Consider the following 27,960-nt stretch of genomic DNA (forward strand, 5'->3'; position numbering starts at 1 on the left):
CCAGCTGTAAAAAAAAAAAAAAAAAAACCTTGAAAGATCGTGTCACAAACCAGAAATGGAGATGGACTGCCTTCAAAGTAAACGTTGTGCCTCAGGGCTTTTACTTTGAAGGCAAACTTTCTGAATGTGTTGCTGCCATGCCCAAACGTTTCACAATTTCATTACATCTCTATGACTGCATTTATAGACAAATGCATTCCATTCAAAGTCTGTACTGTGTATACATGCAAAAATAATTTTAGTCATTCAAACATCCATTTATTTACACAAAAGAACATTTTTTTTCAAGAAGTTGAAGTAATCTATAAAATTTTTCATTCTGGGACCTTGCAAAGCGGTCATGTGATCACATACATACATCAGCACAACTCCATTTTTGTTCCAGAGACTGTTTCTACAAATGTGGACACTGGTAGCGCTCTTTCTTCGCAGGATTAAGCGTGATATAACCAGTGTTGGGTAACATTACTTTTAAAAATAGCATGTAAATTTAAAAGATTACTGGATATAAAAAGTAATCCGTTACATTAAAGCATTACCTAAAAAAATAAAAACAAAAAATAAAACCCCTTTTGCATACAGCATGCTGGTTATACGTCCAGAGGGCTTGTAGTCTACTGTACTGACTTTACTTCATTGATTAGCATGTTGACAGCATCATCTTCAGTTCCACAGAACCAGCATCAAGCTTGTTAATTTCCCTCGTAGAGCAAGCTTTAGCTGAAGTTTTGGAGAAGCAGAGTGTGGTGGAGCACGACTGCGGGGAGGCGGACACACCTGAGTTGCATTGGGTCATCAAGCCTCCCTGGCATATGAGAGTGAACTGGCTACTGAATGGTGTTGTTGGTGGTGTATGGCGGCTGGGAGCTGAGAAGATGCAACCGCGAGAGTGTTCGAACAACAACCGGGAAAGTGTGTGTTAATGAGTGTTATAATGTGGTCCATCATTCATGCCACATACAGTCATCAGTCTCTTTCTCAACTGGCCTTACCACTTACTTTGACTGCAGATTACTTCAAAACATGAAGCACAGCTCCTTAGCAGCTGACAGACAATAAATATAACTGTGGTACACAGTAATTCAAATTCTTCTGCAATGTAAATGTTGTCATATGCACAATCATGCTGGCTGAGCTCTACAACTGGTTACATTCCAGTATGTAGCTGGATGCTAATGAGTTGAAAGGAGCCAAAAATATTGTGAAACAACAGGATTTAATTAGGTACTTTTAAATATTTAAAAAGTACCTAATTGAGTTTGTGAACTGAAAAACAACACCCCCCAAATTTTTATCTAAGGATTTGTTACTTTGTTACATTTAACACCCAACACTGAATATAATAGTTGTATCCTGCAAAAAAAGGATGGAAAATACTATTAGCATTAACCGTGACATTGTCCTGAAAGTAGTCCCTCTTAACAGGAAAATTATATTTTGACCAAACTTTGGGACGTTCCATCCATTCCAGTTTGATTTTGTGTTGGAGACCACTCTGCTAAACACAGTCTTTATGTGGTCCATCAGTTTAGTTGCTGCCTCTCTTTCTCCAATTTGCTCTTGTCATCAATGTGATCGTCCTGCTTCTCTATTACTTTGTGTCCGATGGATTCTTTACGGACTATCTCTGTGTTTGTGCCATCAGAAGACAGAGGAATAACTTCAGCGCAGGTATCTGTCATGTATTTAGCCTCCTGTGCATTACTTGTAGAGATTACTCCATCATTATGAGGGGGCAGTTCTACTGTGTGGACCTCTCCTCCTTCCTCCAAATCTGTAGCAATCTTTACCCAAATTTTTGTAGCACTGGGTAAGTTGGGAGTTTCAGGACTGGCTCTAATCTCCTCAGTGAGGTTTAATGGCGTCTTTAGTTCAAAATCCTTTGATGCTTTTTGCTCCTGCTTGTCTGTGTCCTTCTCTGGCTTTCGGAACTGGCGTCTGAGAAGGATGATGACAGCAATGAGGAAAAAATAAGAGGAGCCACTGATACAAGTAATCAAACCCAGGAAAATGATCCTAAAAGTAGAGAACAGAATTGGATTGAGGCAAATCAGCAAAGGTCTTTACAACAATTATAATGCTAGTCAATAATTTTTGGCAAATTTGTTTAAATAGTGTAAACTGGAATTTGTCCGTGTGGTACCTGTACATATCAGAGTTGTAAATACGGCATGCCCCCCTACCGCCACAACTCTTCATAGACCATTTAAGGCAAGTTGAATCAATCAAAGCGCCGAAATACACCGGTGCAGGAATTCCACCTACAGACAGCATTGGCAATGGGGACAAAACTTTTATCCAGAGAAAATAAACCTTTTGGGATTCAAGCAGAGTGACATATATTTATGCTTTACGTCAAAGTGAAAGTACTGAAGCTTACCAAGAGTCCTAGTTACCAAGGTCTGAATACCCAGAGCAAGGGATTTGAGCTCGGGTGTGATGCATCTGCAAGTACAAAACAAAAAAAATCAAGAAAATAAGGAGTACATTATAAAAAATAAACCGGTGACGGTAGGCTGACGGGTCTCCATAGCAGCAATGGATAGACGTGAAGTGATACACAGGATGCAGGAACAGACTTTGGCTGGGCTAAATTTTAGTGGAATTATTGGGGAACTATCTTGCAGTTTTTGCTTAATACTGTTATTTAATGCTGGACATTAGTTCTTTAAAAGGTGAAACTATTCCTTTAAACCCTTTTCAGGTGATACTTACTTACGTTCTTTCATTGCATGTGTCACCACCACACTTTTAGAAATGTGTAGAAAAAAAACTTGTCAAAAAGTAACTTTGTTTATGCTTCCCTTGAGTCAGGGTCACAGCAGCCAATACTTGATTGCATCAAAACAGCAAAGTTTTCTCCTCTCACTGGAATTATCTTGTCTCTGTCTTTCTCTCTGTCCGCCTTTCCATTTTGTTTCTTCTTGCTCTGTGTGTTTTTCTCTTAGTGCCTCCCTCCTGCTCCTTAGCAGCCAGTGGATTGATGTGCCTCCATGTCAAATGATCAATAATCCTGAGTAGTTTATCTAACCAGGTATTTTATCCAGTCTTTGCATGATCGTTCTATCATCTTTTGTGGCAGAAGACAATGTGTCAAAGGTTTAAACCTTCCTGTCTTTGTGCCTCCCAGGTTTTTAACCTCACCAGCCCTCCGCATGCCTGCTCAGTCTCTATTTGGCCCCCACGCTTCCAAGTTTCTGCCAATCTATCTATACTCTCTCCACCTCACTTAGCCGCGTTACGTTATAACTATTTTGAGTCCTTCCATTTCACTGTCTACCACTACTTTAGGCTGCTAATAGACATGAAAGCAACACTAAGTTTTTACAGACCGTATAATGACCATGTAGCCAGGTGTGGCTCCCAGAGCATTGATAAAGGAGCTGAGAACAGATATGGCCATATAGGAAGTGAAGCTTCGGCTGCAGTCCTTGGCATGAGGGCACTGGCCCAGTCTCACTGATGTACTGCTGCCTGCTGGAAAGGAGGTGGACACACAGGTGCAGTTGTGAAAGACCTGGGAAAGAGAAAATATTTACATTTATATATATTTTCATGTCTTTTACATCCAGGCATTTTTGGAACTGGATTGTAAAATTATTTCATTTTGCATTTTCTACCCAGGAAAAGTAAGCATTGTTAATCAAACACGTTAAAAGTCCGTAAAATTACACTTTTTAAAGTTTAAAGCAACTGAGATTTGAGTTTCCTGAAGAGACAAGGGACAAAACTGCTCTCCACGTAACATCTGACACTTCACCCAGAGGATTTTATAGTCGAAGAAAGGGTAGGGGATATTTACAAGAGCATAAGAAGAAAAGCACATAACAGCTAATCAATAACATTTACAACAATAGGAAAATACACTGAGAGTACACGCTGAAAAATGCTTTAGTAGCAACAGTGTAACATCATGCCTCCTGGCTAACATCATCTTCCTCAACAGCAACTAGTAGAAACATTGAAGAACAACAATAGTGATGATTTTGTACTGGATTATATCTTTGCAACACAAATAATCTAATCTATAAGTATTATATACAAGTACTATATGTGATCATGTTTCAGAGAATGCTGCGAAACCTCTGCTAACTTCTCCGAGTAATACTTGAAATTTTGTGAAAACAAAACTGAATATTGAAATGTACTGCTACACTCAAGCTATATCACAAACACTGACATATGTGCTTTCTATTCATTTATTATACATGCAACAAAATAACACTATATACTGTTTGTGTCTGATCAAATTGATACATTTTGGGGTTAATTAAAAGTTGACCCTTTTTTAATGTTAATTGACAAGTGTAAAATAATTAGATGGTAATGAGTGAGCTTTTAAAAGAGAGTGAGTTTTCAGTTTTTAAAATAGTTTTAAAAGACTTTTAAAAATAGTTTTTAAAATGATAAAAAGTGAGAAAAGTGGAGGATTTTTATTATTCTGACTGCTTATCATGGTTACATGGATGGTATTCATTAGACCACCTGTCACAAAAAATAAGAAAACACAAGTATTTTAGAAATCTGTAAATATTATATTGCCGGTTCAAGCCCTGGCTCCAACCGTCTCGGTCGTTGTGTCCTTGGGCAAGACATTTCACCCGTTGCCGAATGGTGGCGCCAGTGTCTGGCAGCCTCGCCTCTGTCAGTGCGCCCCAGGGCAGCTGTGGCTACAACATAGCTTGCCATAACCAGTGTGTGTGAATGGGTGGATGACTAAATGTAGTGTAAAGCGCTTTGGGGTCCATAGGGACTAAGTAAAGCGCTATACAAATACAGGCCATTTACCATCTTATAATGCTGTGATTGCAGCCATTCCCCAACTCTCTGTGAATGGTACTCATTGCCTTTGATCAGTGGGTTTTGATGAGGGGTTGTTGATCAATGGTCATGAGAATTTGCATATTAACAATCAAAGAACTGACCTCACAGCCTATTGTTCCCAGTGTACTAGTTTCAGTCAGTTTCAGTCAGTGGTGCTGGTTTCAGACATTCTAGCATTAAAAAAAAATATTTTTTTTATTGATTGAAGAGCTTTCACATACTGGTGAATTAACCATCACAGTACATTTTAAAGCATTGTAAAAAAAATATTTTATTTCAGAATTTAAGCTATCAAAGCATTTTGATAGCTTAAATTTTCTTAATTTTTTTCAGTGTCGCTAATAAAGGGTGTTCCTTTGAAATGGCCCACAGTACTGCTTATGAACATGTTTTATCAGGTTACAGTGGTTCAACCTCAGCTCAACCCATGTGTCAAAGTGTTGAAGTGTAATTGGGAAAGATACTGAACCCTAAGAACTGCCTTTGATGTGTGTCATCACTGTGTGTGAGTAAAAGTATAAATGTAAATGAAAGGGATACAAAGTGCCGTGAACATGTGGTCTGTGAAGCTCTCTGAGTGGTCAGTAAGAGCAGAAAATGTAAATGCAATCCATTTACCATGGGAGTGCTGTTCAAATGCATTTAAGGATGAGACATATATAAATATCAAGAGTTCATGTTACAAAGTAGCAGTATTTAAAATGTAATGTAACCTCAATACACCGCAATCAAGACATTCTTGACCCAAATATCTTCCAACAAGTGGCTGATACACATGTTTACACTTTACATTATACCTCTGTGCTCTCTTGTAATTGTCCTTACGGTGTTTTTGCCGTGTCCGCTGGAGCTGAAGCAGCCAGCCATGCATGGGGAGATGTAAGTGATGCCGCTATCTGAGCAAACGGGGTCCCACTCCTCTGCTGAACACAAGCAGTCCCTGTTACACTCAGAGAAGAGCATTTCTCTGCTGTACAATACACCTTTTGTCCTGCAAGGGAGTGAAGCAATGGATATTTTGATCTACAGTGGACACAGGAAGAAAGTTGCTAAATCAGTGATATTTGTCTCAACACTGACCCGTTGTACGATACAGTGAGCCCCGCTATGGGTATGTTATCACACTTGGTGCCAAACTGCAGCAGCATGAGGAGATAGGACATAAAGGATGTTGCAAAGGAAAGCTGAGCTCCTGATACCACACTCAGCTTATACCTCTTCATCAGCAGCCCTCCGAGGAAGATCCCTATTGCCACTGCTGGCAGGTTCAGGACACCTGAAGGAAACACAGGGGAATATTGCTTGTATACTTCATACATCATATCACATATACATACTTTATACCAAGCACATTTTCCTTAATGATTATTAATGATTTGTTTGTTAGATGTTAAATATTTGAGTGCATTTTGATCATTTAAACCTTATCTAAAAGTACACACTGCTTATTCACAGAAGGTGAACGTGTTACAACCTGGCTCAAAAGCCCCAACATAAATAAGGAGAAGAATACCAGAATTTCAGTGAGAAGAGGTTTTATCTTAAAATGCATAGCAGGTTGGCTAAAATGGCTGGAACCACCAAGGCAAAAACTAGTGAGCCTCTCTCTGAAAGCCTGCTTCAGGTATGCTTTTATCCACACCTGAGTAGGTGTGGCCAATTAGCACCAGCTGAACACACTGAGGAGATTAGGGGCTGCAGAAGGGTGTAACACTGTTGCCAGCAAATTAACAGTATCTAAAAGTCATGCTCTGAAGAAATAGGAAAAAATCTAATAAAAAAAAAAAGATCTGACACAGGACATGAGAGATGCATGTCTCAGAGGAATGTTGGCTGTGAAGAAGCCATCCTGAAGGAAGGGAAATGAGAAAAGGCAGAAGTGTGCAGGGTTGGCGCTGGGTATCTATACACCTACGAGTACAGTTTTCCTTCACAGGCTGTCCTCTCCGAACCTGTTCTGAGTTGATTTATCAAGCTCTGAAACAGTGTGGGATAATTTTGACAGAGAACAGAACAAAAGGCAGCCAAAGGAGAGCTTTGAATGTTTTTAAAGAAGCCTGGAGAACTATTCCTGAGGGGTAGCAAATTAAAAGAAAGTTTCTCTGGGAGTGTTCAGGCTGTGTTGTGTTGGTGGTCATTGCAAATGCTGACCTTCAAGCTTGATAGAGTTGTAAAAACACTATTTTCATGTATGTTTGAACACGTGTCAATAAATTACTGCGCCTATGTTCCACTTTTCTATCAAAAGTTCAATATGAACACATAATTTATTGATTTCAGTATTTTTACCTATGAGGAAGTTTGCCCTGGATGCAGACTGTCCAAACTGTTGCTCCATGTATTTGGCTTTAAAGGTGAGTAGACCGATGAATGCATTGAACTTCAGGATGCTCCCGCAAAGAAGCAGGAAGTAAGCAGGAGTTCCTAACAGATGCCTCAATGATGGAAGGAACCCTGGGCAGGAACATCCACAAAAATCACGTAAGATCCATCAACCTGCACATGCAAACAGACGACGACTCTACCTTTGGCAATTTCAGTCAGCTTGAAGTTTTGGTTGTTGCTTTGCGCATCCTCTGTCTTGTTAAGGATCTCGCAGACTGGAGTTTCATGGTTTTCTTCACTCTCCTGCTTGGGCATCGAACGGGGCAGAAACCAGAAGGGAATGCTGGAGATAAGCAGAAGGCCAGAGGACACAAGAAAACCCATCCACCAAGCACCCACCCAGCGGGAATCTTTAGGAGTGATGGTCACACTTTCTATGTAAAAGAGAAGAATTTTCAAGTTTTCTTCAGGAAGTCTTCAAATAAAGGCTTCGCATAAACAAGTCTCAATCAAAATATCTCTGTTGACAAAAGTGTAGACTGGCTAAAATGTTTTTAACTTGTGAAAGTTTGTTCTTTAACTCTTGTTACCCCCATCCAGCTTCTTGGCCTTACACGGTACATAAACTTGATTTGTTAGACAAAGACAGTTTTGTCATTTTAGCCTCCAGACCATCCCATTCAATGTCAACCCAAATAATCATGATGTGATTGAAGTGCAGACTTTAACTTTTAACTTTAATTAAAAAAAAATGTTTGCATTAATTTTACAGTCAATTTGAAATATTTGATTTAATTTATTTAAAATATTTGATTTAAAATCCAATGTGGTAGTGTATAGGCAAAATTGCAGAGAAATGTGTCGTTGCCTAAAAAGATCTAAATGTGTACATTTTCTTTTTGTTTCTAACGCAGACAGGTTTTTATATTCTTTCAGGTAAAATCACTGCTTTGAATTTTGTCAGCTTTTGCCATCTATCGGATACTTTTAAGATGAGCTCTAACCATAATGAGTCGTGTATCATATAAAAAACAAAAAACAAAACCCAGACACACAAAGAAAAACCTTACCCATATCAACATATCCAATGTCAACATATAGTCTGGCACAATAGGAACCCAAAAGGAAGCCAAACATGGGACCCAGGAGAGTAATGGTCTGGAGACAAGCTGCCAATGACAAAATAGATCAGAAGTCTACGATGTGATATTAAACAATCTAAAGAAGGGTCTCAAACTTAAATGAGCTGTGGGCCACTACTGGCACTGTCATCTCGTTGGAGGGCCACTTTAGTGGTCGAGTAGTACAAAAAAAACCAAGCGAAAACAAGAAAGCACCCACAAATATTTCCAAAAATGTTTTCTTTTGTTTGTTTTTTAAAATTTCCAATATTGTATCACAAGACAAAATTGCAAACATCAACGCAATTTCTTTTTTACCTCACTCTTAACTAACTGAAGCCTTTCATTGACCTACCAAATAAACACGTGGCCAGAATAATTTTGTTCGTATTAAAAAAATAAATAAAAAAGTGCAGACATAAGTGTACGCATCAGTTTTTGACTCTTTCACTAGACTAACACAGCCAATCCCTCCACATGTTTGTAGTCTCTGCTCATATTGCCTTCATATTAGATCATTTTTTGCTTTTTAAAGAACTTATTTTAACATTGCACTTAACAACAAACACATCCTCCCTAATAAAACAACATCAAGGGCCAAACTGCATTATATGTCTTCATGTTGATATAAGGGCCATAAGTAGGGGTGAGGTGGGCCGCAAGTGGTCCCTGAGCGGCAGGTTTGAGACCCCTGATCTAAAGGATAGGGTGTAAAATGAGATATTTCCTTGACCCTCAGTTAAATTTACTGAATACGAGATTAATTGTAGGTTTACCCTGATAAAAATCACACATTAACCAGCATAAAAATGCTGTACATACAGGAATGATGAATGTGTGTATTCTCACATGGCTTATAGGGCATTTAAAGGAATTTATTAATTAATTAACAAATTTTAAGTCAGGTGGAAGACTTTAAAATCCCTTTGAACCCCATATTACCAATATAAAAAGGGGAGTTTTCCGCCTTAGCAAAGTCATCGATGTAGGAGATGCCAAGAGGTGTGACTGGAGTTTCTCCAATCCCCCGCAGAGCATTCCCCAGGAATACGTAGATCCACATGCTGGAACCAGAATCTCTCACACAGGCTGCATAATGACACAAACTAGAAATCTGTGATATTGATTTTGTTACAAAGAGTTCACACACAGTGGCTCGCACAGCATCAAAGTTATACATGGAGCATGCGTACTACAATAAAAAAACACACCAAATATTGCATGGATCCTCTTGATCAGGTTCACCAGTATTTTCCTGGCTCTGAATGAGCTTTACAGACTTAACAGCCTCAGCCTGTTCACGACACACCAGTGTTTTTTCTGGTTCTTTCTCAGTATTTAGTACACAAAAAAATACATTCTTTACTCAGTAAAATATGAAATATTTATAATAGTTAACTCATTCACTGCCAGCCATTGGCAGTGAATGAGTTAAACCCATTGACTCATTCACTGCAATTGACGGCTATAGACGTCAATGGCAGTGAATGAGTTAATAATGAACTATGAAAATATAACACAATATGCCCAATTGATTAAAGCAATGCAAGTAGTGGGAGTGGAGGGGCCAAAAATTCCTCTATACAGGAAAAAGCCCAGTTACATGAAAATGAGAAAGACACAGTTTTACATCTATATCTGCTATATCTGCTTTTTCATTACAGAGACTACGTCAAACAAGACATGAATAAAATCTGCCGATATTCAGTACCATCTTAATAGTGGCTTGTTGTATATCACCACATTGTACGTGACTTCCATTATATTTCTTTCCAAATACGTCTCATCTGAATAGCTGAACAGGATCAATAGATTGCATTTTGTGAGAGCATCACATGGTTTTGTGAGAAGCAGAATTAATTATAGTTTAACAATAGTGAGACTGAAGCAACATTGCAACTAAAGCCCATCTCAGGGACCAAAATTAATGGGAACAAGAGGAGCTCCTAAAAACACTGAAAAACACATGGGCACACAGAGCCAAACTGAATTCATTACCATAAATATTACAAATGTCTGCTTTCTTATTATTCTGCCTCCTTTCAGTCTTTTCTTTTTAAAAGTCGTCTCTCGTTGGCTAGCTCTAGAGTCTGCGTCCGGGCTTATTGTTGCGGACGTGCATGCTGTTGTGTCTTTGTTTATTCCTGGTGACAAAGATGCACCAGGAGAGAGCTGATTGGCCGGTGAGTTGTTAGTAGGTTTAACAAGGTTTCATGTTAAAGTTTCATGTTTTTTTTGTAAAAGAAAATCTACAATAACCATGAGTTTTAAGCAATAAATAAATAAGTAATAATAACAATAAATAGCTGACATTGCCATGCTATTCTCTCCTATTTACAGGTATTTACTGTACCCGCTGCAGCAGAAAGCAGAAATGCATTTGACTGCACTAAATAGTGAAAGTGAATGTTTTACTATCTGTAATTATATTTAATCCTGGCATGTATTCCACACTCTTACCTTTATTGTCCTCCAACGAAGGCTCTATTTGAATTTCTGGCACGTGATCTAGTGTTTTCAGAGGATCCACACAGGCAGCAATGCTCAGGTTGTCATTCTGAAAGACCTGAATCACCGTGTCATACTTATACCTGCAAAAAACAAACAAAAAGTCCATGTCAATTTCTTCTGTCATCGTTTTTGCTTATAGAAGTTTCTCATTTAAATTTGACCTGTACCGTCCCATGAAGAAATGTGTGAGGCCAGTGAGAAACGCCCCCACAGCCATGAGGAAACAGCCCGCAGCGATGAGTCTGGGTCGGTGCAGCTTAGCCCCAAAATGGCTGACCACAGCTAGAAACAACAAGTTGCCTACACACACACCCCAAAAAAGATTGAAATCAAGTAAGCAAAAAGAATGACTTTTTCTCCACTGTATCACAAAAAAAAAACATCAAAGCGTTTATTTTTAAATGAACTGGTTGATGTTACCCATCTCAAAACTGCCATCTATGAGACCGATGTGTGTGCTGGAGAGGTCAAAGCGCCTCTCTATCTGAGTGATGGAGCTCTTCATGTAGGTTCCTGTCAGGGCTTTGGAGAAATAGGCGAAGGAAAGCGCTACAATAAACAGCTGGAAGACAGAAAACAGAAGACAATATAAAAACTCACATTCTAATAATGCAAAGATGTTCTGGATAAAACTAGGACTATGTGTCTACATACCCAAACGATGTCATAGTGTAATCATGGAAATGATTCTGCCCCCTTTTCTGAGTCTCCACTACCTTCTACTGTGTAATTGTGGTCCTTGTTTAATGTTGCATTACCCCTTTATTCTTAACTTGAACAACAACTTATGTTGTGTTGAATCAGTGCACAAAATCTGGTGTAATGTCTTGACATCACAGTTAACAACAATAAGCTTTTTTAATTTTGACATTCTGTCTCAAAATTAATGGAAAAAAGAAAGGGATGAAAACAGAAATATGATGACTCCAGTGTACTGCTGTAATCAGGCAAAGCGTAGCTCCGGGCAGCTACAGAAGTGTCTGACGAAAGCTCATTTAGAGCAGAAATTTGGCATGCTGAGATTTTCAGTAACAACACAAGATCAGCTCTTGGCTTGATTTTACCTACTTTGGGAAAAACATATCTCTGAAAATGTTGTTCAATCAACTGAAAACAGATGTGCATCTGGCTTTCTGAGCATTTATCCACCTATCATCTATCTTTAGCCTGTGCCGGGTCAAAAGGGGAGGCTGTTAGAGCTCACTCTAGCGAGAGATGCGCACAGGCACGACAGGTTTCCTGCCTAGCGCAGGGCTGACACATGAAGAGAAAAACATTTACAGTTATGGGCAATTTTGTGTCACTGATTCACCAAAACCCGAATGTCTTTAGAGGAAACTACAACAAGTCTAAACAGGCAGCAGTGCCAGCGGGGTAAGAGTTTAAACCCAGAGCCTTCTTGCTGTGAGGAGACAGCGCTAACAACTGCACCACCTACTGCCTTTTACGCTTTTAACTGGCATTTTTATCTGGGCCACTTTACACTGAGTGCATCAACAGAATGAACCGCAGTCCGAGATCAAAAGCAGGATAAAAAAGGTGTCAGAGTGTTGATCACAGATAGCTTTAGTACTTTGAGATTGGAGAAGCCAGGGCGCTTTCTGGTCTTGTGGTCGACGGGGCTACACAGAACCTCTTCGCTCGTCATGTTGGCTGTGTCCTGTGCTGTGTTTTCCATTTTCCTCTTGGTCTTCCTTTCCTTAGAGCACTAGTTTAATAGAGGAGAAAATATATTTCAGCTGCATTCATCTAATAAAACTTTACTGTGGGTATTTTCGGATTTGCTTATTTAGAAAAGCCAGTGTACATATATTTAGGTTTAAGTTTGTGATCAATGACACTTTAAAAAAGAAGTGTTTGCTATAATTCCTGAAGAGCTATTATACACTTTTGGTAAACTACTTGAATTGAAGCTGAACATCTACACTTTAGTCACATGCAGATTGTTCGCGGTGTTGCAAAAAGGCAAAATTACAAAGAATGCGTCATTGTCCCAGAAAGTGAATTCTGTTGCTCTGTAAGTGTCTTCAGTGGGAGAAATGTTTCATCATTTATGTTTATCCTAGTAAACATAAGTGCATAATTTGCATAAGAAACTGGCACCGCTGACTAACAATGGACTATGAGGCCAGGTTCAGGTTCATTAATATGCAAATTATCTTAACGATTGATCAATGGCCATGAGTACTATTCAGAGAGAGTTTAAGAATGGCTACAAGACCCCCCACTCAAACCAGCGTTCCTTCCTGCCCAGGATGTCATCCTCATCACTTAAAGAGTAGCTACTGGGCGTGACCAGGTTTCAGTGCCCTGGCCTCACAAAGTTACTCTTCAGTGATGTTGTCCTCTAGCCAGTGTGTATTTTCCAGTATAGGTTATCTCACAGCAAATATACTATACTATATTTATAAGATTAGGGAAATATGCAGTCAGCGGAGGCTGAGGACGTCACTGGGATCTGTGACAAAACAATTCTTCCATTGACAGCTTCCTGTGATTTCCTTACCTGGATGATCAAGCATGCATTAAGACATTAAAACATACCATTGTCCAAAAACCTGGTCCTAATAGTATAGATAAATCAGTAAAATGAAGGATGCATATACAAAAAGTTAGAAAAAGGAAATAAGCCATGAGAAAATGATACCAACTGCAAATGATGCAGTTGTAATGAGAAGCTATTCATCTTTACTCAGCCCAAAATCATACCTACCGTATTTTCGCAACTATAAGGCGCACATAAAAGCCTTAGATTTTCTTTAAAAAGTGTGGCGCGCCCTATAGTGCAGTGCGCCCTGTGTGTTGTAAGGAGGACGTAGTAACTGAGACTGCGCCTTTTAGTACGGTGCGTCTTATGGTCGTGAAAATACGGGTATGTGCAAAACCTGAGTAAGACCATTGTTCAGAACACTGAAGTTTCTGTATAACAGTCAGGTAAAAAAGAAAGGAGTCTGTGAGAAGCTAAGTACTTATTGTAAGCAGCGAGGTGCTGTTAATCAAATACACTTGATTAACTGATCACCACTGAGTCTGAGCACCTCTATAAAAAACACAAGCTTTACGTTGCCATTTGTGTTTATACGCATTCAAGTGTGTGTTAACACCATGTCACAATCTTCCCAGGAGTGTACAATCTAGAAAAATGAATCCCAGGGTCAGACCATGTAATGCTTAGAACTGTAAACAACCTGAAAACTACATCTCAGACTCTACAGACCTCAGTGAGCAAGTTAAATGTTAAAGTTCATGACAGTGCATTGAGATAAAACTGAACAAGTATTCATTGTTGCCAAGAGAAAGCCTCCTCTCTAAAATACCATGACTCGGCTTTGGTTTGCAGTGTTGCACCTAAACTAAGACCAGAAAAGTGGACCACATCAGTCCAGCTCTGAGGTCTTTACACTGGCTGCCTGTCCGTCAGAGGATAGACTTTAAAGTTCTGATGCTGGTCTATAAAGCTCTGAATGGTTTAGGACCAAAATACATCAGTGACCTCCTGACCAAGTATGACCCTTCCAGATCCCTCAGGTCATCTGGATCCGTTTTTTTTTTTATCAGTTCCCAGAGTCAGAACCAGACACGGAGAAGCTGCATTCAGCTTTTATGCTCCTTACATCTGGAACAAACTCCCAGAAAGCCTCAGATCAGCTGAAACACTCAGTTTATTTAAATCCAGGTTGAAGACTCACCTGTTCTCAGCTGCATTTGAATAAAGCACCAAATCCACACTTTTAAGCTTAAATTTCAAAACTTATATTTTAACTACTGATTTTATCTACTGTTCTGATTTTATCTACTGTTTTTTAATCAATTTTAAATCATGCTTTTTATTGTTTTTGTTTTTTAATGTCTCTGTAAAGCACTTTGAATCACCTTGTTGTTGAATTGTGCTATATAAATAAACTTGCCTTGCCTTGCCTAAAAAATCCCAAGATTTCTTGAACAATATCCTTTGGGCAGACAAGAACAAAGTGCTTTTGGTCACAATGAACAGCGGCACATTTGGTGAAAAGACAAATACAGTACAGCAGCACACACAGACCTCAAACCTACCAAGCACAGTGGTGGAGCGCTGATAATTTGAGCTTGTTTTATAGCCACAGGACCTGGCCCCCTTGCAGTCAGCTTTAGTCAGCCATGAACTCCTCTGCACACCAAAGTATTCCAGAGCCAAATGTGAGACTGTCTGTCCGATTGTTAAAGCTTAGCTGAAACTTGATAACACAATGCAATACAATCTCACGCACAGCAACAAACTTCCAACAGGGTACTCGAAAAAGAAAGCGTTGCAATGATCCAGTCAAATTCCTTTGGAATGTGGGACCTGAGCTGTGCATAAACAAATGAACTCAATGAACTGAAGCAAAGTTGTAATTTTTCCACGACGATCATGATGATGTGAGAGATTAATAAAGGCATACAGAAAACCATTAATCCAAGTTATTGCTGCTAAAATTGGCTCTATAAGCTACTGAATCGTGTTTTTTTTCTTATTCACATGACTCTATAAACAATTCTAAACACTTTTTACAGTGCAAAGTCAATCCTTTTGGTTCCAATGCACAAGTCTGTTTTCAGTGATGGAAAGGAGGTGAAATCTAAAAGCAGATGGTACCTGTATAAAATCCACAGTCCTCTCAGGTCTATAAATGTCAGGTGCTCCAGCCAAAGCCCATATCAGGAAGAAAAACTCTCCAGTGACAACTTTGGCAGCACTGATCTGTTAGAAAAACTGTGGGGGTGAAAATCTGACAGAAAAGTCCGTATGTTTTTGTCTCATAACTCCATAAATCCTTTTCAAGTTCAGACTTGTTAATACTCCCACTCAAAGTGCGGCTTAACCTTACTGTCTAAGTCGTTCTTGACCTACAAGCTCACCTTATCCTTGGTGGAAGGAATTTGAAGAAATTTAGATGTATTATTTTTAGTAATAGCAAGAGGAATCGTTAGTAAAATCACAACTGCAAAAGAAGCACTTGGGAAGTTTGATGAAATACCTAGTGCATCGTCAGGTGAAAGGGACTATGGTCTCCCCCTTCTTCTTCCTCTTTTGCTCCTCTTTAAGCAGCCATATATTGCTCTTCCTACTGAGAGCAGACAGATCTGTTCTCCCTGAGCTCCTATTCTCCCGTCTGAGGGCAAAGCTTTTGCTTGGTACAAGCAGACAAAAGGCCTCACACATTTTTATTCCAAACACATGCCAGCTAGTCCTTCCAGTGGGTGGTTGGATTTAGTGGGGGTTAAAGGGGTAAGGAGGAGGTGTGGGGGCGAAGATTAATAACTTCAAACCAGTCCCTAAGGATTTTTATTTTTCCTCACAAGGTAAAACATCAGGTGCATGGTGACGAATTATACGGGATTAAAAGTCTGCTTAAAAAGTATGTCTGTGTAAAAGGGAACTGTCAGCGTGGTGAATGTTCAAGCAGCATTTCACGCACCAAATGATACCAGATGAGTTGGATGGATTTGATGATGACCTCAAATGTGGAACAATATGTCTGTGTATTAACCTTTGCCCGAGAATGTGCTATTAGTCCAGTGACCGCAGGAGGGGTCCTGGCAGCCAAGCAGCAGGTCACACAATCAGCTTTGTCCCTGCAAACATTCCAGGGATTATGATTAGCGCCTTCACATTCCTGCACAGCAACAGCGAGGGACACATTTACTAATTACCAGAAATTATACTTGTCTCCAGAAAAGTACAGTTGACTTGAATACTTTACACGTCTTCTGCTACTATATTTAATTTAATTACAAGTGCATTCAGACAGGGATGCTGGCCATAACTGCAGCACTCCGTTTTAGACTAACAGCAGCTGTACTGCCTGGAAAAAAGATGATTTTTTAAAGATTCAATTTGTTAATGTTATTCTTTCAATTTTGCTTAAAAATCTGATTATCTTTGGTTTGTGTAACTAGAAGATGTGAGAGCACTGAAGTTGCATATTTTTTCCGTGGATATTTTCTTGTGTAGAGCACAGCCTGCAGGTGAAATAAGATAACACTTAATGCTACTAAGCATGTCATGGGATTCAGTTAACTGTTTTAACATGATGATTAAAAGTGTAACATAAAAAAGCTAACATCTTAAATTTTATCTAGACCAAACTAAAGCAGGTCAAATAGTCATTTTAGCAATAAAGGTGATTAGAAGTAATAACATAAGGGAGGTTATAACATTTATAACACTTTACACGGCGTGGCTTAAGTTCAAACATAGTCTCTAGGCCAATAAGAGAAAGGGGAGCAGTATTTAACAAGTGGAAATTAAACACAGGATAGTCAATGTTTGTTTAAAAAAGCTTATGTAATTTTAAAAAGCCAGGTTACGTAATCCAAACCTTCAACTTTAAACTAGGCAACGTGATGAAAATGCAAAAAAAGAAACAAGAAAACAGTGACAGTAAGTACCAGAAAAACACTGAAATGACTGAAAAAAGATACCCTAACACTGCAAAAGCACAACATTTCTTTTTATTTCAGGAGAATCATTCTGAATCAATGTTCTCAAACGGCGGAACTGTGGAACTGTTACGTTTTTGTAACTGTTACGTAACAGTTCCACTGTTACGTAACAGTGGAACTGTGGAACAGTGGAACTGTTACATTTTTATACAAAAGGCAGCCAACATAAAAAGAAGAGCTTTGAATGTCCTTTCACAAACCTGGAGAACCCTTCTTGAAGAGATTACAGGAAAGCTTGGCTAAGAGAGTTCAGGCTGTGTCGAAGAATAAAGGTGGTCATAAAGAATTGTACAAATTCTTACTTTGTCTTGTATATTGTATTTACCTGTTAGTTTGTCACTATTAATTGCGACTCTTTTTTAAATAATGTAACATATTGTAGAGCTTGTTGATTCATAACTTAGTGAGTGTATAGAGAATTCTGTCACTTTTAGAGTGAAAGGATAAAATGAGTTGTTATTCAAAAAAATGCAGAACAAAATGTATCTGGACAAAACTGGTCTTTAATGCAAGAGATATTTTTCAAGGACAAAAAAGAAATTGTAAAAAGGTTGAAAAGATTTCCAAACAACATGTACGGGCAAACTCAAATATATCCAACACTATATAGAACTCATCATTATTGCTAGTAATTTTGTCTAGTGATTGATAATACATTCAGACAACAACCATGGTGTAGGAAAGTAAAACAAAATAAAATCCAAGTTCTCATTTATCCCACTCACTCTTAGTCCACTGCCTCAACCATTACGAACTTTTTCCAAGCAAACACTGTTGAGTCGAGGATTCTGTGAACTCTCATGACCTTTGGATTTGTGTGTTACAATGTGATGTAACATATGTGTCTGAAAGGCAACCTTTTCAGAATAAAGGTTACCTCAAGCTGTTAAATGCAACTAACTTTCAATGGCCCCCTCATCTTCCTCTCCTTCATGGCTCAAAATGCATGTGCATTAAAAAAATGTGTGTCAAAGTTTGTGAGGTATTAAACTGGAAACATGGCTGATAAGCTCGTCTGGAGCTGGTGCAGAACAGTCTCTGAATGGCTAATGAGCCTTCACAATCAGTTTGATTAGCACGTATATAAAGCAGCTCAATTATTCATATTTCAGGAGGGACATTCAAACAATGAATTCACATTTTCAGTGGACACTGAGATCCTATTCTGTATGTTTATTTGACAACATGTAAATGTCTGTCACATCTACTGTAACTTAGTACAAATAAACTTATAGACTTAATAAAATAATATGTTACTCTACTAATTTCACATTTTAGGAAATATGCTAAGTCCATTCTCTAACTTAGTAAGAACCGGACTTAGAATATTTCCTAAAAATTACTGTTGCAGCAAGGCTAGCTGTAACATCAAGGATCTCTAAGACACAGTTAGCGATATGCTGTTTGTCTTCGTAGTTGTAAATCAAAGTCACTGGTGCTAGTTAGGAAATACTGTAGCACAGCTAACTCTCCGTGACTTCTGGAGTTTCTATTCTACATGGCTTGAGCAGATGTGAGATTTAGAGATGCTAGAGGTGTTTGTTACCTTTAGACAGCTACCTATTTTTCCATGTTTCTACTCTTTGTGTTATACTAAGGTAAGAGACTTCACATAGACAAAGGAGTGGTATTGATTTTTAGAAAACTGCACATAAGTGTATTCCCCCAAAACTTTATATTGTATATTTATGAAATTAACTAATAAAAAAATATTACCAGGTTATGCTACCACAAGCAGTATGTGGTACATATAGTATATACATGTCTATCAAACTAGTACTCCACAAAATCACTTTTAAAATAAGCTTGTAGGGTAAGACATTGTTAGCTTTACCTGACCTAATGCTGCTTGAGTTTAAACAGAGGATCAGAGACAAGCTTGTTTTGAAAATCTGACACGTTTTCTTCTTACTTTGTCTCAGCATACATGAACTGTGTGTTTCTGCTCAGGTGTGTTGCTGACAGATATTAAGAAAAGCATGTGTCCCTGCTCTGTTTTCTTGACTGCATGTTCTTGTACTGCAGGGGTGTCAAACTCAAATACACAGTGGGCCAAAATTCAAAACTGGAACAAGGTCGCGGGCTAATGTTAATATTTACTGAAAAAAAAATCTTCCTCCAGATTTAAGAATGAATCTCTTCTTATGGACTCAAACAAGTTTTGCTGAAAAACTGAATATGGAACAAGCAAAGCTTAATACTAAACAATATATATATTAGCTGTATAATACCAGTAGGCCAGCTCTAATAATAATTTAGTATTGGCTTCGCGGGCCAAATGTAATTAGGCTGCGGGCCAAATTTGGCCTGCGGGCCAGAGTTTGACACCTATGATGTACTGTATAAAATGTGTCATTTTAGTTTTATTAAGCTTTGTTACATTTTAGAGCTTTGTTACATTTTACCCAAAAGAACAAGGTTTACTGCTTAATTCCGAAAAGTACTGATGCTGTAGAATGACCAATATTTGGTCCAGTATGGATGCAGCACAATATTCAGGCATTCACTTATATTTAACAATAGTGTGGTCTTCCTAAAACACATTAAATAGTGCACTCCGTGCCCATGTCGTCTATGTCTGCAATGTTGATATTGGCATGTCCATTGGTCACTGCATTACTCTCCTGTCCATTTTCTTTGGACTGATTCTTCAGTGCTATTTTCTTCTGTCGCTTGACAATGCTGTAGTAGAGGTAGCCCCACACTGTGTTGGCCAAGAAGTAGAGTCCAGTAATCATTCCTAGGTATGTAAGTCTGAAAGTAAAGTACATCGTAACAAATTACTGAAAGTTCATCTGTCTGATTGCTTGCTCTAATTTGTATGTTAAACATTTTTGTTTACATAAAACATATATTTGTACAAGTCAAACTGTCTGTGTACAAGTTTAGGTACACAAAATTCTATAAAATATAAAGATTGTCACTTCACTGGTTAGAAATCCCTGCATTGAGGTAATTAAACTGCGGTACATTACAAGTGACATATTCAAGCACAATGATGAAGATTTAATTGTACCTAAACGCATTAGCATTATAGAGTCTGCATGCTCCACGGCCACCGCAATGCTTCGTACCCCACTTCAAACAGGTTCGGTCAATCAGTGCTCCAAAATATATAGGTGGAGGGATGCCACCTGTAAAACAAATCACATGTGATTAAAAAACAGTTTTACCCCTAAAGGCTCGATGTGTGGGTTGGGTTTTAGTTTTAGTACTCACCCAGAGTTCTTACGATCAGTGTCTGCATACCCAAAGCCAGCGACTTCAAGTCTGGTTGTATAGACCTGAATTGTTGACCAAATTATACCATATCAGATACACATGTGAGCATTAAAACACACAATAAGGTGGTATCAGATTGGAACTTGAAATTCAATTAATATCGTATCAGATAATTTAAAGAGTAAAAAAAAAAAAGAAATCATCAACTGGCAAAATTTATGGCAATTGTAGGCATATTTAGTGTACATAGTGGTTCTCTTTTTTAAAAAGAGAGTTGCTAACTTTTTCCTAATACATTTTAAAACAACAGGTCTTTTGAGGAGTAGATCTCCTTTGGTTCCAGTTTCAGTGATACCATAAACAGTATATGGTACATATAGTGCTGGGGAGTAATGGAATACATGTACCGGCGTTACATATTTAAAATACTAAATATGAGTCACTCTATTCCATTACAGTTACTGTTTAAAAAGGTGGTATTCAGAATACAGTTACTTTGTTGAAATAAATGGATTACACAGCGGTCTTTTCTTCAGTTGTTATTCAAAAGAATGAGGTCCAGAGGCCCCTTTACTACAGTTCGGAGGCGCGGGCCCGGCGTGGACCCGTTTTATATCCATGCAGAATAGTTTTCTATACAAGATTGCTGCAAGTTTTCAGAATACATTACTCTCATTGAGTAACATAATGGAATACATTACAAGTACATTTTGGGGCATGTATTCTGTAATCTGTAGTGGAATATGTTTTAAAAGTAATCTTCCCAACACTGGGTACATATTGTATATACATGTTTGCCAAACTATGACTCCAAAAAAAATGGATTTTTGTTACCCCTAAAAGCTTGAACATCTGCTTAACCACAAACTTAGAAGCAGATGTTCTTTAGTCAAATTGTGTCTCGCACCTGAGCAGAACAATGTATCCTGGCGTTCCTCCACAGGCAGAAATGTAGGACCCAATTACAGACAACGCCATGTAGATTTTAAATTTTATGTCACAATCATCCTTCCTGGGACACTGGCCCAGCACTGCAGATGCGTTTGCAGCTAGTCCTGCCTCATTAATGCAGGTGCAGTTATGAAACACCTAAAAACCAAGAAGAAAAAGTTAAAAATCAGCCTTAATTGTGGTCTGTCGGTGAGTTTGAGCTGTTTTTTATTTTATTCACAGTAAATCTTTATCTGTTCTAAGCTCTCTGTTTGTCTAGACCATCATCACCATTTCTTTGCCCATTCCGGTGGAGGTCTGGCAGCCGGCCAGGCAGGGTGAGGCATAAGTCATGCCGTTGTATGCACAGACCGGGTCCCAGTGCTTCACTGAGCAGAAGCAATGTCCATTGCACTGAGACAGCAAAGTCTGTGGGTTGTAGGACACTTGAGGGACTCTGGTACAGACAGACAAGTAAAGACACATTAACACTGTCAGTGGAGACATTTATGAGCATATTTTTAGTTTATAAGACTAAAATAAACTATTTAACTTCCAAAAATTTAGTGTAACCTAGCTTAACAAATAGGCTTGTGTGTCCATTCCACTCACCTCTGATATGACATGCTGAGACCAGCCACCTCTGCATTTTCACACTGGACGAAAATCTGAACGGCAAGCAGGCAAAACGACCCCAAAGAAGCACTAACTGACACCCTGGCTGCTCCAACAATACCCAACTTGAAACGCTTCAGCAAAAAACCCCCAGTGATGAAACCCAGAGCTACCGCTGGCAGGTTCAATATACCTACAAGGAAGGATAGAAAAGTTATAAACATGAACCTTTTCAGTGTGTCAAAATTTTAGCTTTGTCATAGTAACATTCGTTCTGCAAATCAGCTTGTAACACATAAACAGGAGCACTTGAATAGTAAAATAGGTGGATTTAGGAACTGCATAAATTCCAGTTTTCAGTATATTTTCTGAACCAATTTTATTTTAACAAAAAGGTAACTCCATAATATTTTCACAATCCAGCAAGAAGCTCTTGCAATTGCAGCAATGTACCATAAGCAGACTTTGCAGGTCTACTTATGTCCATTCATGCGCAGAGTACTGAGTACACACAAAAGTTGTTTGCATTAAATGGTTTTGTTCAGCAGCCAACTGTTTTTATAACGTTTGGTGATAGAACAATTCATATTCTAACAATAACCCTGCCGGTTAGCCACTTGGTAATTAAATGCTACTTGACAAACATTCTAGCTCACACACACACACACACACACACACACACACACACACACACACACACACACACACACACACACACACACACACACACACACACGCACACACACACACACACAGAAAAGGAGTAGTTCTTGCATTTTCAGTCTGCCTTATCACTCGCAATCAGACTTCCCTTCAATAACATCATTGTTTCAGGTGCCTTGGGCTACATAGTGAAGAAAACAGAAAGTGAATGAAAGCCAGTTTTTGCTCCGTACCTATGAGGAAAATGGCTTTGGTGGCTGACTGGCCGTAGACTTGCTCTATGTACTTTGGCTTGAAGGTGATCAGGCCAATAAAGCCGTTGACAATCACGAGGGAGGCAAGGATCATCAGCGAGTAGATTCTGTTTCTGAAGAGTCGCTTCAGAGATGGAATGAAATCTGGTGAAGTGCAAAGCACATCAAAGAGAAGAGGAAAATACTTTTATAGACACATAAAACTAAGTAAATATAAAGTAAAATAAAAATATTATTGCTGTGTTAAAATATTGTATAAACTATCTATTAGCAGGATAGGGGTTGTAAGGAATGCCTGATTGTAATGACATAAATTACCTCGTTACTAAACCTCGTTTTCCCAGTGAGAATGTACTATTTATCATGTTTAATGCTTTTCATGATGGATTTTTTGAGATCAAAATTTAATAATAATCTCAAATTATACTAAATGGGAATTTGAATCTAGCAGTTATATCTACAAAATTATGCATTTTCACGAGACTTTCTTAAAGATCTGTTAGGATAAATGCTCTACTGAGCAGTGAATTACCTTTAGCCATTTCCTGAAATTTGACTTTCTCCTGGGTTTCCTCTGGCAGGAATTGTTCCTGCTTGGTCTTTGTTGCAAGCTCTGTGCTTTTGCTTTGAATTTCCTCTTGCTCTTGCCCTTGCTTGGGTAAAGACTTTGGAAGGAAAAAAAATGGGATACTAGACAGTAGAGCCACTGTGCCAGTCACTATGAAGCCCAGCCACCAGGCTCCCACCCAGCGGGAGTCCTTATAGGTGATGGTGATGGTGTCTGGAAGAAGGGGAAAGGCAAAGACCGCAGGTTATTACAGACATTTTATGTGTAGGACTTTTATAAGTGACTTCTAAGCCCTTTCATCATAACAGCTTAGTCATTTTTAGAAGTATGGAGGCAGTTCTCTGGCTCAGGGAATGTCAATAGCTCTAATCCAAGTAGTGAAGGAAGAGTTTATGTCAACTATGTCAACAGGATGAAGTGTTGTGAAATCCTCTTGCTTCTGGTAGACCCATAATTACTCAGTAAAGAAATGGTTTGACTTTTGTAATGTCATGTTGCGTTAGAAAGTCCAAATGGAAGAAAACATTTTGCTAAATTGAGACACGAATGAGTTTCAGTGTTGCTCAAGTCAACCAGAAGTCTTCTCTGCCTAATTAAACACTTCATTCAGGATATTACTAACATCACAGGTAAACATTATTGTTACACAATATTAAAAATTACTTTTTGTAATACCATACCTAAATTCACAAATCCAGTGTCCACATAAATCTTGGAAAGGAAGGACCCAAGCATGAAGCCAAACATAGGTCCCAAGATTCCTACTGTATGGATGCAGGCTGGCAAACGGAGCGGAAAAGAGAAGATAAGTATTGAGCAGTTTGAGATTTGGCCATGATGGAGGAGTACAGCGGCCTTCTGAACTGTTTAGGATTTTAGGCAGTGAGGAAACACCAAGGGATAATTGAGTACAAGGTCAAAGAAATGTCAAAAAACAGAGGGTAATATGTCAAAGTTCATGATACAGCAGTTATGAAAAAATGGATAAAATAATAAATATAAGTGGATAGTATTAAAATGCATGAAAACAGTGAAAGACAGCAAAACCGTAAATGATGACTAACCCAAATAAAAAGGGGTGTTCTCTTCTCTGGAGAAGTCATCCAGATAGGAAATTCCCAGTGGCATGACGGGAGTCTCTCCAATTCCTCGCAGCATGTTTCCCAAGAATACATAGATCCACATGGGTGAACCAGCAGCCTTTTCACACTCTGGGGGGCGGGGGGAGAAACTTGACTTTACATTGTGCATATCATGAACGGAATAGTGTATAAAATCTAAAACAGAAAAATGACTAAAATCACCCCGAAACAGTCTATTTCAGACTTGAGTGATCTTACTTCTGATCCATTGCAGGGAATGTGGCTGCTAAATACCTAATTTGGTCTCTGCATCAAGTGTGTCATCTGCATCAGTCATGCTGTGGTTGGACAGACAGGGCAGGATGGTCTCAGTGCTGTTGACAGCAGCTTTGTGAGACACACTGGTCTCATATTTATACCTGGAAAATATTCAAAGTATTATCTGAAAATTGTGAAACATGTAAGTACACATACTCCTTCATTTCTTGGATGCTATAGAACACACATGCACTTTTAGCCATTTTATGCGATTACAGCTTTTGGGCATTTATGAATCTTATCAAACATTTCCAGTCTTTATTCTCTGGGAGCTCAACATAACTCTTAGTAATCTGATTATTTGATTGGTTCATTGTTATATTCATGAAGAAGAAGGAAACTTTGTACTGACAGTCCCTGGAAGAAGTGAGGCAGGGCTACAAGGAAGGATCCCACAGCCATGATCAGACAACCAATTCCAATCAGTCTGGGACGATGGAGCTTGGCACCAAAGTAGCTCACAAAGGCGATGATGAGCAGGTTGCCTGTAGAGAAGAATTAAAAATAACTAAGAATGATTATGGAATGAATCAATGAACAGCTACAGTCTTTGCCAGGCATGAGAGTTCAGCAGTCTGCTTATCTTTATAACATAACCTGAAATTTGTGCTTTGTAGTCAATAAATTAGATAAATTCCTGTAGTTGATATGAACCATAATGCTAACATGCTGCATTCAGTAAAAAAAAGCGCATACCCATTTCGAAGCTGCCATCTATAACACCAATCAGGGAGCTTGGGATATCAAACCGTCTTTCAATCTGTGTGATGGAGCTCTTCATGTAAGCTCCACCAAAGGCTTTGGCAAAATATACAAATGCCAGGGAGGCCAGGAAGAGCTGGAAAACACACATAACCAGTTAGATTGAGCTTTTCTAGATTTAATTGGACTGGATTACTGGAAAGAGCTGCCAAATGGTTTCTCAGAATTTCTTTAAACAGTCAAAATGATTGTTGTGACCTGGATGATTGAATTGTAATCCCTTCTTCTGATGTGACCTATAGGGAGGTGAATGACAGTGTTTCCCATAATAGAATCAACTCACACACTAAACATACCCACAGCACTTCACAAATGCTTTTACCAGTGATTTACATTAAGTGACATTTGATGGGATTAGTGTACTGATACCAGAATAAGAGTGGTTACAACAGATTTTAAAAACCCACCACACTAATTTATCACTTATTAATCATCTTTCCTGAACTGATCTTGTCAAAGTTGTAGCACACACCACTGGGAGTAATAGATGATCCCACTATTGATCCCATCAGGGTAAAACATTAAGCACTAGACAAACTCTGTTTATTGTTTCTAACAATCGCTAGCTACCTACCCAAAGTACGAATCCAGACCAAGACCATTGGTGATAAATCCCTTTCAGTTAGATTGGTTAGTCCTCTTTCTAAGAAATATCTTTTCTTGTAATGAGCAAGTATATTCTTTACAAATATAAGAACATGTATGCAAGCTTTGCAACCAGTTTAGGTAATGTTAGAAACAATTCTCTTTGTATTGCAGCCAAAAAGCCTCTTTTTTGGTTGCAATACAAAAAAACCCTAAAAAAGAAAACCCATAACTTGTAAAATGTTAAACAGACAGCAAACATTTTGCTATAGATGTGCACTGTGTTCTACATTTACAAAAGTGTTTAGCATAATATAATGTATCCTGCTTGATGAAAAGCTAATCACTGAACACATTCTTTTCTTAACTATCTCACTGAATTAATAATAATAATGGATTGGATTTATATAGCGCTTTTCAAGGCACCCAAAGCGCTTTACAATGCCACTATTCATTCACTCTCACATTCACACACTGGTGGAGGCAGCTACAGTTGTAGCCACAACAACTGACAGAAGCGAGGCTGCCATATTGCGCCATCGGCCCCTCTGGCCAACACCTGTAGGTGGCCGGGACAGAGAGCCTGGGGATTGAACTGGCGACAGATGTGCTTCCCAACCCCCTGAGCCACGGTCGCCGAATTGAACCCCTTAAACCTTTGGACCATAAAATAATTGATAGAAAATTGAAAATGGAGTGTTTATTGAGCCTTCTGGCAAAATGTAAAAAATATTTACTACATCAGGCATTTTTTAAAAATTTTTTGCAATTTGTTCCTTAAAAAAGCATCGTGCATTCATTTTGGTTTTTCGTTTTTTTTTGTTTGTTTGTCTTTTGAAGACTTCTGACAAAAAGCCGTGAATCAATTATTATTTTTATTTTAGGAATGCAAGCCTTGCATCCAGCTTTACGTTTGACAGTAAGATCGTTAATGATTGAAAAGGGACTCGAGTTGAAGGTCACAGAACAAACTGTGAATGATCACAAACAGTTTGGGGACATTTCTGTCTTTCCCAAGGGGTGCTGGTGACTTTTTGTTGAAAACAACACATTGCAAACAAGCAAAGAAACACACCAAAATCACCCTACCGCCTACTGGTGTTGGCCAGAGGGGCCGATGGCGCGATATGGCAGCCTCGCTTCTGTCAGTTGTTGTGGCTACAACTGTAGCTGCCTTCACCAGTGTGTGAATGTGAGAGTGAATGAATAGTGGCATTGTAAAGCGCTTTGGGTGCCTTGAAAAGCGCTATATAAATCCAATCCATTATTATTATTATTCACGTTTACATTTAAATTTCCAGTCATTAAAGCAGTGAGGGTTTCTGACCTTAAGCTTGGAGCAGCATGCCTCACGTGTTTTCTTGGATTCTACGCTCATGATGCTGCCGTGCTTCAGAGAAATCCAGGACAGTAGAAAATGGAATAGCACAAGACCTGAAAAGCCACAACAAGATTACGAGCAGGAAAAAAAACCCTAACGTTGTCTAGATACTGTCTCAGGTAGTAACATCCTAAAAGGTATCTAGCTGCAGTGCATTGATTTGTTTCCAGAGTTTGCCCCAAAAAGATCAACGCAACTATTTTGTCTCAAAAAAAAAAAGTGCACTTACCTGACAACCAGCAGTGGTCCTCTGAGGGATGGCGGTGGAAGGCAGACTGTCCCTTTGCATAGGACTTTGTGCTGAAAACGGGAGTCTTATCTTTAACAAATTACA

The 27,960-nt window shown here is 38.7% G+C and overlaps 1 protein-coding gene across 1 annotated transcript; it reads right to left on the reverse strand.

Annotated features, from left to right (window-relative positions):
* Positions 1 to 1,373: 1,373 nt before the first annotated feature.
* LOC308399795 (uncharacterized protein) lies at positions 1,374 to 27,926 on the reverse strand. Its single transcript, XM_080887227.1, has 30 exons — positions 27,856 to 27,926; positions 27,573 to 27,679; positions 25,595 to 25,736; positions 25,251 to 25,383; positions 24,875 to 24,999; positions 24,563 to 24,709; positions 24,179 to 24,277; positions 23,463 to 23,711; positions 22,910 to 23,074; positions 22,011 to 22,206; positions 21,690 to 21,855; positions 21,376 to 21,557; positions 20,466 to 20,530; positions 20,263 to 20,380; positions 19,803 to 20,000; positions 14,835 to 14,895; positions 12,355 to 12,489; positions 11,202 to 11,343; positions 10,943 to 11,081; positions 10,731 to 10,861; positions 9,213 to 9,359; positions 8,220 to 8,318; positions 7,350 to 7,583; positions 7,114 to 7,278; positions 5,905 to 6,100; positions 5,650 to 5,815; positions 3,333 to 3,517; positions 2,381 to 2,445; positions 2,144 to 2,261; positions 1,374 to 2,016 (listed from the first exon to the last, which is right to left on the reverse strand). The coding sequence occupies exons 2-30, from the start codon at positions 27,621 to 27,623 to the stop codon at positions 1,524 to 1,526; spliced, it is 4,512 nt and encodes a 1,503-aa protein (XP_080743353.1). The 5' UTR covers positions 27,624 to 27,679; positions 27,856 to 27,926; the 3' UTR covers positions 1,374 to 1,523.
* Between the last annotated feature and the right edge of the window lie 34 nt (positions 27,927 to 27,960).

This window comes from Rhamphochromis sp. 'chilingali' (genome assembly GCF_963969265.1).
Source record: "Rhamphochromis sp. 'chilingali' genome assembly, chromosome: 7".
NCBI lineage: Eukaryota > Metazoa > Chordata > Actinopteri > Cichliformes > Cichlidae > Rhamphochromis > Rhamphochromis sp. 'chilingali'.

Coding starts and splice junctions, on each gene's coding strand:
- LOC308399795 (XM_080887227.1), bottom strand. CDS start 27,623: ATGAGCGTAGAATCCAAGAAAACACGTGAGGCATGCTGCTCCAAGCTT. Junction 12,490..14,834: donor GCGCTCCACCACTGTGCTTG/GTAGGTTTGAGG, acceptor CTATTAAACTAG/TGCTCTAAGGAAAGGAAGAC. Junction 2,262..2,380: donor CTTGGTAACTAGGACTCTTG/GTAAGCTTCAGT, acceptor TGCTGTCTGTAG/GTGGAATTCCTGCACCGGTG.